The following is a 13,275-nucleotide window of genomic DNA, read 5'->3' as shown; positions in this document are numbered from 1 at the left end:
GCTGGGCCCTTTGACCAGGTTCCCCCTTGGCTGGCCCCACTTGCTCACCACACCTGGCTCTGCGGCTGCAGCTCTGCTCCCAGCACAGGATCTGCTCTCCCTGGGCTGCGTCTCTGGCTCTGTGGCTGCAGCTCCACTCCCAGCACAGGATCTACTCTCCCTGGGCTGCGTCTCTGGCTCTGCGGCTGCACCTCTGCTCCCAGCACAGGATCTGCTCTCCCCGGGCTGCGTCTCTGGCTCTGTGGCTGCAGCTCCACTCCCAGCACAGGATCTGCTCTCCCTGGGCTGCGTCTCTGGCTCTGCGGCTGCACCTCTGCTCCCAGCACAGGATCTGCTCTCCCTGGGCTGCGTCTCTGGCTCTGGATCTGGCACGGTTCTGCTCTCCAGCTCAGCTTGGGCCCCTGCTCTCTCCTTAGCTCGGCCCCACTCAGTCTGACTCAGGCCATTCCAGTTCACACGGAGGACGGGACCCCCTCTGGCCTCCTGACTCCCTGATTAGCCTGCCCGCCCTGTCAATCAGGCTGATCTGGAGCATTGGCCTCTCCCCATGGTTCCTGGGGACTGTCAGTCTCAGGCTCCTGATTTGCCCTCGACCCTTCCCCTTTTAGTGCTGGGAGCTAGCCAACCAAAACACCCCCACTGAATGTTAATAAGGGGGCAACAGTCCCCTTACATTCCCCCTTGCTAAAATACTGCCACATCCACAATATTCACACCGGTACATCCGGGCCCCATGGTAACAACATAACCCATGTCATTGTATATCAACAACCCATTAACAATTATCAAAAGAACATTTAACATATTTAACATTCCACATCTACTTCTTAATACCATACATAACAATATTCATTAAAACACTACATAGAACCAATAACATAATTATCTCTAAGTCTAACAGGAAGTACACCCTTATTAGCCCTCTGGGACCTTCTTAAGACTGGTGGTTCGTTACCCATATTTTCTATTTCCCTATCCTCGGGTAATACTGGGTCAGTTTGAAGGATCTGGCCATTCTCGTTAGGGTTTGGGTTTGCCCCACTCGGTCCCTCTCTATATTCGGTTTGTGGGACTAGAACCATTTCCCAATTGGTTTCAGCCTCCTCGGGGTGTACTGATCTACGCCTCCTATGGTCCCTGTCTGGACTAAGAGTGCAATGTTTCAACTGGTCCCTATGTACTACTCTCTCAGGACCTCCTCGTTCAGGCCGGATGGTGTAAACTGGTAGCTCAGGATTGTTGTGAGCGACTACAATGTGGGGATTTGACTCCCATTTGTCCTGTATTTTATTACGCCCCCGGTGTCTATGGTTACGAACTAGTACACGGTCACCAGGCCTGATGAGAGCCCCACTGGACTTGCGATCATAAGTCCTTTTCCTACTCCGGGCTGTGTCTTTAGTTGTATTGAGAGCAACGTCACAGGCTATCTTCAGCCTGTCATGGTGACCTTTGACCCAGTCATCCAAATTGGTCACCTCATCCTCCTCAGGGCCCTCTCTGTCCAGAATATCCAATGGCAACCTGGGATCCCTCCCAAACATGAGATAAAAAGGAGCGTAACCTGTCGACGAATGGACATGGCTGTTATAGGCCAACACCAGCTCAGGAAGATGTTCCTGCCAGGCTCGCTTCTTTTCTGGCGGGAGCGTTCTTAGCATGTCATGCATTGTCCGGTTAAATCTCTCGCACTGAGCATTTCCTTGCGGGTGATAGGGTGTTGTTCGGCTTTTGGCTATGCCATACAATTTACACAATTCAGATATCACCTCTGATTCAAAATTCCTCCCCTGATCCGAGTGTAACCGTGCCGGACAACCATAGTACACAAACCAGTGTTTTATGAGGGCTTCAGCCGTTGTCCGCGCTGTCTGGTTTCTAGTTGGAACTGCAACAGTGAATCGGGTGAACATGTCCGTGAGAACCAGTATGTTCTCATACCCCTCTGAAGATCTCTCTAGCCGTGTGTAATCCATCGCTAGGACCTCCATTGGGGCAGTCACATTAGTACAGGTCAAAGGGGCTCGGTTGGGAGGAAACACATCCTTGGCTAAGGCACACCGTTTGCACTGACGGATCCACACTTGCACGTCGCTACCCATCGTGGGCCAGTAATAGTTTCTCCTCATTACCTCCAGAGTGCTCCTGTCTCCAAAATGCCCCCCATGATCATGCCTGGCTTCATAAACTTGACGGCGGAGTGACACAGGCACCACTAACTGCCACACTTCTTCACCATCTCGGGGATGATATGTTACCCGGAACAGCACTCCACGATGTAATCTAAGTCGTTCCCACTGTCTGGCTAGCTTCTTAGACTGGGGGTATCTGGCCCCAAATCTCCGGTCTGGCCTCGTTTGGCTCATGACTGCCACTAAGACAGGTCCAACATCACCTTCTCGTTGCAGAGTTTGAATCTCCTCCCATGAGTACCCCGAGATTATTGCGCTCTCTCCTCTTACCAGGTTTTGTACTGCATCCTTTACCGTCACTTCGTCCTCGGGCTTTGGATTCTCTAGCCACAAACACGTACGCACAACATCTGCAGGAATGACTAGGAAGTCTTTCTCCAGATCCTCGCCCTCTTCTGACTCCTCCTCCAGAGGCAATCTAGACAGGGTGTCAGCATTGATGTTCTGCCTTCCAGGTTTATACTGTACTTCAAAAGTGAACTCAGCGAGTTGGGCCACCCAGCGGTGTTCAATTGCACCTAAGTTAGCCGTTGCCAGGTATCGGAGTGGATTGTGGTCTGAGATTACCGTGAATTTAGAGAACACTAAATAATCCTTAAATTTTTCAGTGATAGCCCACTTCAAGGCCAACAGTTCTAGTTTAAAAGCACTGTAGTTTTTGTCATTTCTTTCTGACCTCCTCAGCCCTCGGCTCGCATATGCGATCACACGCTCGGCCCCCTCTTGCTTCTGGCTGAGCACCGCACCTAGGCCGTGCAGGCTCCCGTCTGTTGTCACTATAAATGGCAGGCTAAAGTCAGGATATGCAAGCACAGGTGGTGACATCAGCCGATGTCTTAATTTGTCAAAAGCTGTCTGACAGGCATCATCCCACACAAAACATTGATCCCTTCCCTTCCTTTGGGCAGGCTGGCCCACTAGTCCATATAGTGGTGCAGCAATGTGTGCAAACTTTGGAACAAATCGTCTGTAATAGCTCATGAAACCTAGAGCCTGCCGCACTTGCTTGGCATTCTTGGGGACCGGCCAATTTTCCAGCGCCCTGGTCTTCTCTTCATCTACCTGGATTCCATCCTTTGAAATCACATGGCCCAAGAATTTGACTTTTTCACGTAGGAGGCAGCACTTACTTGGCTTCAGCTTCAATCCATGTTCCTTCAATCGTGTGAAAACCAAGTCCAATTTTTCCATATGACTCTCAAAATCCTTGGAAAACACAATAACATCGTCCAGGTATATCAGCAAAGTGTCTAAGATATAGTCTCCTAACACCCCCTCCATTAGTCTCTGGAACGTAGCAGGTGCATTACACAAGCCGAATGGCATACGTGTCCATTCAAACAGCCCAAACGGAGTCGTCACTGCTGTCTTTTCCCGGTCTCGTTCTTCCACTGCAACCTGGAAATAACCAGAAGTTAAATCGAGGGTTGAAAACACTCTTGCACTTCCTAATGCATCCAGTGACTCTTCCACCCGGGGTAGCGGGTAGGCGTCCTTGTGCGTTACCTCATTCAGTTTCCTGTAGTCACAGCAAAATCGCACCCCACCATCTTTTTTTATTACAATCACTGCGGGTGATGCCCACGGACTGTGGCTTTCTTTAAGGACACCTTGAGTCACTAGGTCCAGAATGTGTTTTTTTACCTCCTGGAACACTCGTGGTGAGATCCGCCGGTGTCTCTGTTTTATCGGGACAGCATCTCCAGTGGCTATTTGGTGTGTCACTGTGGTGGTGTAACCAAAGTCCCGCTCATCCCTGGAAAAGACCTCTTGATGTTTCTCCAGTAGCGCCCGCAAACGGCCAACCTGTGTAGGGGTTAGCTGTTGGAGGTCCACTTGGACTGGAATGGGTAGCTCTCCATCAGGTGCCGCTTGCGATGTGGTAACCTGTGTGCCTTTTTTTACTTCTATCACCCGCAGCTCATCCCCATTTTCTTCCAAGGCCACCCCCAATGGGGGCACCACTCCTTCAGGACGGTGTACCTCTGCCACTCTGGTTCGGGGGTACAATTTTATGGCCTTCTTACTTGAGTTTAACAGCCTGACTGGCACTTTTCCTTTGCTGGCATTAGCAAGTACATTTGCAACCAGGAGCCCATTAGGGAGACTGGCCCCAGGTGTTGGCTCGACAAGCACTCTGTATCCGTCAAAGTCGCTTGGCACCCGGCAGCGCCCATCAATAATCTTCTCACTCCAGGGAGGTATAACCACCTTCTGTCTCCCTGCCACCTTAACATAGCCAATTTGTCCCGTTGGACCCGGGAAACGTCCATGTCTCTCCACTTGGGCTAGTACCCGCTTCAGTGTAGCGTCCTTCCTAGGCTGCCCGTGACGGTTCATCTCCAGGGTTCCTTCTCCTACCAACAGTAATTCTTTCAGCTCTCTTATAATATTCATCCCGAGAATTCCCGGTACTCTGTTCTCCATTAAAGTCTTTCCTGAAGCTGTGTCCTTTAGGATAAAAATGCATTTCCCAGGGATTGTTCGACCCATGTACCCTACATCAGCTTCAAGACACCCCACCACAGGGATGGCAAGTCCATTAGCTGCCGTTAGCTGTACAAATCGGGTATTATGCATGGTCAGATCTCTCTCTTTTAAGTAGTTTCGGAAATATGATTCAGAAATAGTGGTGACTTCTGAGCCAGTGTCTATCAAACAGCGGGTTCTCACCCCTGCTATGGTTATATCCACTGTCAAGCAGTCCCCGAAAGCTCGGCCACAGAAGTCGTTGAATACACTAACATCATCAGGGTCCTTTTCCTTGCTGCTGACACACTGCCCTTTTCCTAGGGACAGCCGTAGAAACCCTTCAGTCCCCACTTGGCCTTCTGATGGTTGGCTGCTTGCTCCCGGTGCCTTTTGAATTTCAGGCGCCTGGGACTCCAGTCTCCTTCTCAGTGTACAATCTCGGCTAGTATGTCCTGGCCTTTCGCAAGTATAACAAATGTATCTTCCCAGCTCGTCCTTCAGTGGAGATCTTCGGGATCCTGGGGCCCTTGGATATCTTGGCATATTAGTGGGAGGTTTTCCTTTCATCACCTCAGTCATCACTTTCAGCATCTCCCCCTGCTGGACCGCCAGTTTTTGGACAGCTTCACTCAAGCTTTCCAATGTTAGCTGTGTTTGGGGCAGGGCCTTTTCCCCAGCAGCTGCATTCACAAGGCCGCCACTTCGTGTACGGGGGTTAGTCTTTGCTGTCTCTGCCACAGGAACTTCCTCTTCTTCTGACCACATAATAGCAGCCTGCATGAGTTCATGGAACTTCTTACTGGGCTCTTCCTTAAACCTCCTTTTCATTTCACGGCGGAGGGAATCATCCTGGAGCCCCAGCACTAACTGCTCTTTCAGAACCGTATCTGGGTCTGGAACTCGCTGAGGGTCTCGCCGCTCCACTCTGCTCATTTTCTCCTGGAGGTCATATGCATATGCCCGGATAGTTTCACCGGGCTCCTGCTTTCTCTCAAAGAACTCCTTTAGTCGGGTTCCAATAGGTACCTTGTCCCCATACACTTCTAGGAGGAGTTCAAATATCTTTTCCACATTTTTTTTGTCTGCCACTGCCATGAACTTTACTGTGGCCTTGGCCTGGCCCTTGAGGTGCTCCTCTATGAAGTCCACATGATCTTCTTCAGGTACTCTTAGCACACGCAGAGCCGCCTTCACAGACTTGACCCACTCCTCTACTGTAATGTCTCCTGGTCTAGTCGGGAAGCCACCAAACTCCGTGACCTTCCGCTCCCGTGGGACATAAATAGTAGGGGGTTTCTTAGCTTCTGCTGTCTGTTGCTCTATTACTGCCTTGGCCAGCGATAAGGCTTCTCTCTGTTCAGTTCTAGCTTGCTGTAATGCCTCCGCTTGGTCTGATAATCTGCGCTGAAGTTTAGCAAACTGGGTTCGTAGTTCTTCAATTCCAGCCATGGTAGGGTGCTCAACTAGGCCCGGACCATGCTACTAGAACTTAACCAGAAAACCAATGGGATGGACCCTGTGGATAGGATCCTGTTCGTGACGCCAATTATGTAAGCGGGGGAATGGTCCCGCTATTGTGGGGAAATTTCCTGACTTCTGCACTACCCCGGTGAGGTGGGCAAGCGAAAGGATCTGAGTCCCCGCTCCCACTTCCTTTACCCAGAGGCCTCCCTGCCCTTGAGGGCTCCCCTTCCACTCTCCTGTCTGGCTGAGTCCTCGTAACCCCAACAAGGCTGGGCCCAGGATTCCTGGGGGGTTCGACCCCCAACCCTGCTGTGGTCACCTAGGACAGGGGCTAGGGTGTCCCCACTCCGGGGTACTCTCGTTACACTGGGCACCTCCCTGACCCACTGATTATTCCATACAATTTAAAGCAAATACAAGTTGTTTAATTAACAATTAATCTAAAGAAAAGAACAAGGAAAAATGGGAAAGGTTAAAGGAAAACACATCACCCTGCTCTGTGGCAGGGAACATCACAACCAGTGTCTCTGGAATGTCAGGGCAGGTCACAGTCTGCTTCTTGTAGGTCCCAGGCCTCCTTCTCAGGCCCAGGCCGTGCTGCAGAGACGCTGCGGGTTGGACACTTGCAATGGTGGTGGCCACACACCTCCGGGCTTTGAGTGGTGGGACCCTTCTTCCCAGCGTCAGCCCCCCGTAGGGTTAAGGTCCCCCTCCCGGTCTTGCCTGCAAGGGCCCTTGTCTGGGGGTGTCTTTCTGTGCTGGGCCCTTTGACCAGGTTCCCCCTTGGCTGGCCCCACTTGCTCACCACACCTGGCTCTGCGGCTGCAGCTCTGCTCCCAGCACAGGATCTGCTCTCCCTGGGCTGCGTCTCTGGCTCTGTGGCTGCAGCTCCACTCCCAGCACAGGATCTACTCTCCCTGGGCTGCGTCTCTGGCTCTGCGGCTGCACCTCTGCTCCCAGCACAGGATCTGCTCTCCCCGGGCTGCGTCTCTGGCTCTGTGGCTGCAGCTCCACTCCCAGCACAGGATCTGCTCTCCCTGGGCTGCGTCTCTGGCTCTGCGGCTGCACCTCTGCTCCCAGCACAGGATCTGCTCTCCCTGGGCTGCGTCTCTGGCTCTGGATCTGGCACGGTTCTGCTCTCCAGCTCAGCTTGGGCCCCTGCTCTCTCCTTAGCTCGGCCCCACTCAGTCTGACTCAGGCCATTCCAGTTCACACGGAGGACGGGACCCCCTCTGGCCTCCTGACTCCCTGATTAGCCTGCCCGCCCTGTCAATCAGGCTGATCTGGAGCATTGGCCTCTCCCCATGGTTCCTGGGGACTGTCAGTCTCAGGCTCCTGATTTGCCCTCGACCCTTCCCCTTTTAGTGCTGGGAGCTAGCCAACCAAAACACCCCCACTGAATGTTAATAAGGGGGCAACAGTCCCCTTACATTCCCCCTTGCTAAAATACTGCCACATCCACAATATTCACACCGGTACATCCGGGCCCCATGGTAACAACATAACCCATGTCATTGTATATCAACAACCCATTAACAATTATCAAAAGAACATTTAACATATTTAACATTCCACATCTACTTCTTAATACCATACATAACAATATTCATTAAAACACTACATAGAACCAATAACATAATTATCTCTAAGTCTAACAGGAAGTACACCCTTATTAGCCCTCTGGGACCTTCTTAAGACTGGTGGTTCGTTACCCATATTTTCTATTTCCCTATCCTCGGGTAATACTGGGTCAGTTTGAAGGATCTGGCCATTCTCGTTAGGGTTTGGGTTTGCCCCACTCGGTCCCTCTCTATATTCGGTTTGTGGGACTAGAACCATTTCCCAATTGGTTTCAGCCTCCTCGGGGCGTACTGATCTACGCCTCCTATGGTCCCTGTCTGGACTAAGAGTGCAATGTTTCAACTGGTCCCTATGTACTACTCTCTCAGGACCTCCTCGTTCAGGCCGGATGGTGTAAACTGGTAGCTCAGGATTGTTGTGAGCGACTACAATGTGGGGATTTGACTCCCATTTGTCCTGTATTTTATTACGCCCCCGGTGTCTATGGTTACGAACTAGTACACAGTCACCAGGCCTGATGAGAGCCCCACTGGACTTGCGATCATAAGTCCTTTTCCTACTCCGGGCTGTGTCTTTAGTTGTATTGAGAGCAACGTCACAGGCTATCTTCAGCCTGTCATGGTGACCTTTGACCCAGTCATCCAAATTGGTCACCTCATCCTCCTCAGGGCCCTCTCTGTCCAGAATATCCAATGGCAACCTGGGATCCCTCCCAAACATGAGATAAAAAGGAGCGTAACCTGTCGACGAATGGACATGGCTGTTATAGGCCAACACCAGCTCAGGAAGATGTTCCTGCCAGGCTCGCTTCTTTTCTGGCGGGAGCGTTCTTAGCATGTCATGCATTGTCCGGTTAAATCTCTCGCACTGAGCATTTCCTTGCGGGTGATAGGGTGTTGTTCGGCTTTTGGCTATGCCATACAATTTACACAATTCAGATATCACCTCTGATTCAAAATTCCTCCCCTGATCCGAGTGTAACCGTGCCGGACAACCATAGTACACAAACCAGTGTTTTATGAGGGCTTCAGCCGTTGTCCGCGCTGTCTGGTTTCTAGTTGGAACTGCAACAGTGAATCGGGTGAACATGTCCGTGAGAACCAGTATGTTCTCATACCCCTCTGAAGATCTCTCTAGCCGTGTGTAATCCATCGCTAGGACCTCCATTGGGGCAGTCACATTAGTACAGGTCAAAGGGGCTCGGTTGGGAGGAAACACATCCTTGGCTAAGGCACACCGTTTGCACTGACGGATCCACACTTGCACGTCGCTACCCATCGTGGGCCAGTAATAGTTTCTCCTCATTACCTCCAGAGTGCTCCTGTCTCCAAAATGCCCCCCATGATCATGCCTGGCTTCATAAACTTGACGGCGGAGTGACACAGGCACCACTAACTGCCACACTTCTTCACCATCTCGGGGATGATATGTTACCCGGAACAGCACTCCACGATGTAATCTAAGTCGTTCCCACTGTCTGGCTAGCTTCTTAGACTGGGGGTATCTGGCCCCAAATCTCCGGTCTGGCCTCGTTTGGCTCATGACTGCCACTAAGACAGGTCCAACATCACCTTCTCGTTGCAGAGTTTGAATCTCCTCCCATGAGTACCCCGAGATTATTGCGCTCTCTCCTCTTACCAGGTTTTGTACTGCATCCTTTACCGTCACTTCGTCCTCGGGCTTTGGATTCTCTAGCCACAAACACGTACGCACAACATCTGCAGGAATGACTAGGAAGTCTTTCTCCAGATCCTCGCCCTCTTCTGACTCCTCCTCCAGAGGCAATCTAGACAGGGTGTCAGCATTGATGTTCTGCCTTCCAGGTTTATACTGTACTTCAAAAGTGAACTCAGCGAGTTGGGCCACCCAGCGGTGTTCAATTGCACCTAAGTTAGCCGTTGCCAGGTATCGGAGTGGATTGTGGTCTGAGATTACCGTGAATTTAGAGTACACTAAATAATCCTTAAATTTTTCAGTGATAGCCCACTTCAAGGCCAACAGTTCTAGTTTAAAAGCACTGTAGTTTTTGTCATTTCTTTCTGACCTCCTCAGCCCTCGGCTCGCATATGCGATCACACGCTCGGCCCCCTCTTGCTTCTGGCTGAGCACCGCACCTAGGCCGTGCAGGCTCCCGTCTGTTGTCACTATAAATGGCAGGCTAAAGTCAGGATATGCAAGCACAGGTGGTGACATCAGCCGATGTCTTAATTTGTCAAAAGCTGTCTGACAGGCATCATCCCACACAAAACATTGATCCCTTCCCTTCCTTTGGGCAGGCTGGCCCACTAGTCCATATAGTGGTGCAGCAATGTGTGCAAACTTTGGAACAAATCGTCTGTAATAGCTCATGAAACCTAGAGCCTGCCGCACTTGCTTGGCATTCTTGGGGACCGGCCAATTTTCCAGCGCCCTGGTCTTCTCTTCATCTACCTGGATTCCATCCTTTGAAATCACATGGCCCAAGAATTTGACTTTTTCACGTAGGAGGCAGCACTTACTTGGCTTCAGCTTCAATCCATGTTCCTTCAATCGTGTGAAAACCAAGTCCAATTTTTCCATATGACTCTCAAAATCCTTGGAAAACACAATAACATCGTCCAGGTATATCAGCAAAGTGTCTAAGATATAGTCTCCTAACACCCCCTCCATTAGTCTCTGGAACGTAGCAGGTGCATTACACAAGCCGAATGGCATACGTGTCCATTCAAACAGCCCAAACGGAGTCGTCACTGCTGTCTTTTCCCGGTCTCGTTCTTCCACTGCAACCTGGAAATAACCAGAAGTTAAATCGAGGGTTGAAAACACTCTTGCACTTCCTAATGCATCCAGTGACTCTTCCACCCGGGGTAGCGGGTAGGCATCCTTGTGCGTTACCTCATTCAGTTTCCTGTAGTCACAGCAAAATCGCACCCCACCATCTTTTTTTATTACAATCACTGCGGGTGATGCCCACGGACTGTGGCTTTCTTTAAGGATACCTTGAGTCACTAGGTCCAGAATGTGTTTTTTTACCTCCTGGAACACTCGTGGTGAGATCCGCCGGTGTCTCTGTTTTATCGGGACAGCATCTCCAGTGGCTATTTGGTGTGTCACTGTGGTGGTGTAACCAAAGTCCCGCTCATCCCTGGAAAAGACCTCTTGATGTTTCTCCAGTAGCGCCCGCAAACGGCCAACCTGTGTAGGGGTTAGCTGTTGGAGGTCCACTTGGACTGGAATGGGTAGCTCTCCATCAGGTGCCGCTTGCGATGTGGTAACCTGTGTGCCTTTTTTTACTTCTATCACCCGCAGCTCATCCCCATTTTCTTCCAAGGCCACCCCCAATGGGGGCACCACTCCTTCAGGACGGTGTACCTCTGCCACTCTGGTTCGGGGGTACAATTTTATGGCCTTCTTACTTGAGTTTAACAGCCTGACTGGCACTTTTCCTTTGCTGGCATTAGCAAGTACATTTGCAACCAGGAGCCCATTAGGGAGACTGGCCCCAGGTGTTGGCTCGACAAGCACTCTGTATCCGTCAAAGTCGCTTGGCACCCGGCAGCGCCCATCAATAATCTTCTCACTCCAGGGAGGTATAACCACCTTCTGTCTCCCTGCCACCTTAACATAGCCAATTTGTCCCGTTGGACCCGGGAAACGTCCATGTCTCTCCACTTGGGCTAGTACCCGCTTCAGTGTAGCGTCCTTCCTAGGCTGCCCGTGACGGTTCATCTCCAGGGTTCCTTCTCCTACCAACAGTAATTCTTTCAGCTCTCTTATAATATTCATCCCGAGAATTCCCGGTACTCTGTTCTCCATTAAAGTCTTTCCTGAAGCTGTGTCCTTTAGGATAAAAATGCATTTCCCAGGGATTGTTCGACCCATGTGTGACAATGCGGTTCTGGCGGAACCCAACTGAGAGTGCCAACTCAGGACAAATTGCTCAAATAGGGCAGTTACAGCCCAAGGCTGGGGTTTTTTCCACCTCTAAGGCAAACCACCAGCCAGACTAAGAGGACTCCAGTCTCACCCCACTGGCTAACTGCAAGTCTCACAAGCAATCTCCTTAGATACTCCAGTTTCCCAGTATTACCACCAGTACCACTCGTTATGGGGACAAATGGTTATGAAAACCAATACCCCAGTAAAAGAAAAAGGTTCTCCTGATCCCAAAGGACCAAGCCCCAGACCCAGGTCAATATACAAATCAGATCTTACCCACAAATCACGCTGTTGCCAATCCTTTAGAATCTAAAATCTAAAGGTTTATTCATAAAAGGAAAAAGATAGAGATGAGAGTTAGAATTGGTTAAATGGAATCAATTACATACAGTAATGGCAAAGTTCTTGGTTCAGGCTTGCAGCAGCGATGGAATAAACTGCAGGTTCAAATCAAGTCTCTGGAATACATCCCCCGCTGGGATGGGTCCTCAGTCCTTTGTTCAAAGCTTCAGCTTGTAGCAAAGTTCCTCCAGAGGTAAGAAGCAGGATTGAAGACCAGATGGAGATCAGGCATCAGCCTTATATAGTCTTTTCCAGGTGTAAGATCACCTCTTTGTTCTTACTGTGGAAGATTACAGCAACATGGAGTCTGGAGTCACATGGGCCAGTCCCTGCATACTTTGCTGAGGTACAAGGCGTATCTGCCTTCTCTCAATGGGTCCATTGTATAGCTGATGGTCCTTAATGGGCCATCAAGCAGGCTAGGCAGAGCTAATCTCAGCTTGTCTGGGATGTCATCCAGAAGCATAGCATAAGTTTGCCATACAGACAGTATAGAGCCAATATTCATAACTTCAACTACAAAACTGATACACACATCTAGACAGCATAATCATAACCAGTAAACCATAACCTTGTCCTAGACACCCCATTTGACCCCCTTTATACAAGATTTGGGTGCCACTACAGGACCTTGGTTGCAACAATGATCTATACGGTCCCAGTTTATGTCAATAACATCACACCCCCAACGCAAAATTGATGCAGGAAGGGATGACACAAACATCACTGACTGCATCCCAAGAGCTCCCCATCCTGGGTTCTGTCTCACTACAGCTAGTATTGGGTTAGAAGCCATACCAGTGTATAACAGAAATGGTTCATCAAAGTCATGTTCAATAACATGATTGAACCTCTTTACAAACTCAAGGTAACACTTAGTTAGAACAATAGTGGATTGGATCTGCTCTGGCAGCATGGTTCCTGTATGTGCCATGTGATCTTGCCAAGAGCTAAAGAAAACTGCTACTTTATCCATACAAGCTCGGGCCAATGTTTGGAACCCAATTAACATCGAATAAATGCAGATATTAATGTTCTTCATAGTCCAGGAATCTTGGCATTTAGCCATGAAAGCAATATGGTAGTGTGCCTCAGTCTTCCTTTTCATACAGCACATTAGGTCTGGAATGTCCTCTCCCCTGTGAAAAGTTCCCATATTGTTTATATGCATTGCCTGTGAAACCCCAGTGTAACAAGGCCTTTTAACATAACGTGTGTTTTCATGTATTCCTTTTAACATGTTCAATGAATTCTCCAAAAGATTAGGCACATTGTATATTTTTACCGTTTGTGGCAATAGCAACAC

At 50.0% G+C, this 13,275-nt stretch overlaps 1 protein-coding gene across 1 annotated transcript; it reads right to left on the bottom strand.

The window, feature by feature from the left end:
- Positions 1-805: 805 nt before the first annotated feature.
- LOC135978405 (uncharacterized) lies at positions 806-11,908 on the bottom strand. Its single transcript, XM_065579348.1, has 2 exons — positions 7,752-11,908; positions 806-6,125 (listed from the first exon to the last, which is right to left on the bottom strand). The coding sequence occupies exons 1-2, from the start codon at positions 11,568-11,570 to the stop codon at positions 861-863; spliced, it is 9,084 nt and encodes a 3,027-aa protein (XP_065435420.1). The 5' UTR covers positions 11,571-11,908; the 3' UTR covers positions 806-860.
- Between the last annotated feature and the right edge of the window lie 1,367 nt (positions 11,909-13,275).

This window comes from Chrysemys picta, unplaced genomic scaffold (genome assembly GCF_011386835.1).
Source record: "Chrysemys picta bellii isolate R12L10 unplaced genomic scaffold, ASM1138683v2 scaf244, whole genome shotgun sequence".
Taxonomy (NCBI): Eukaryota; Metazoa; Chordata; order Testudines; family Emydidae; genus Chrysemys; species Chrysemys picta.
This window is presented reverse-complemented; position numbering and strand designations above follow the sequence as displayed.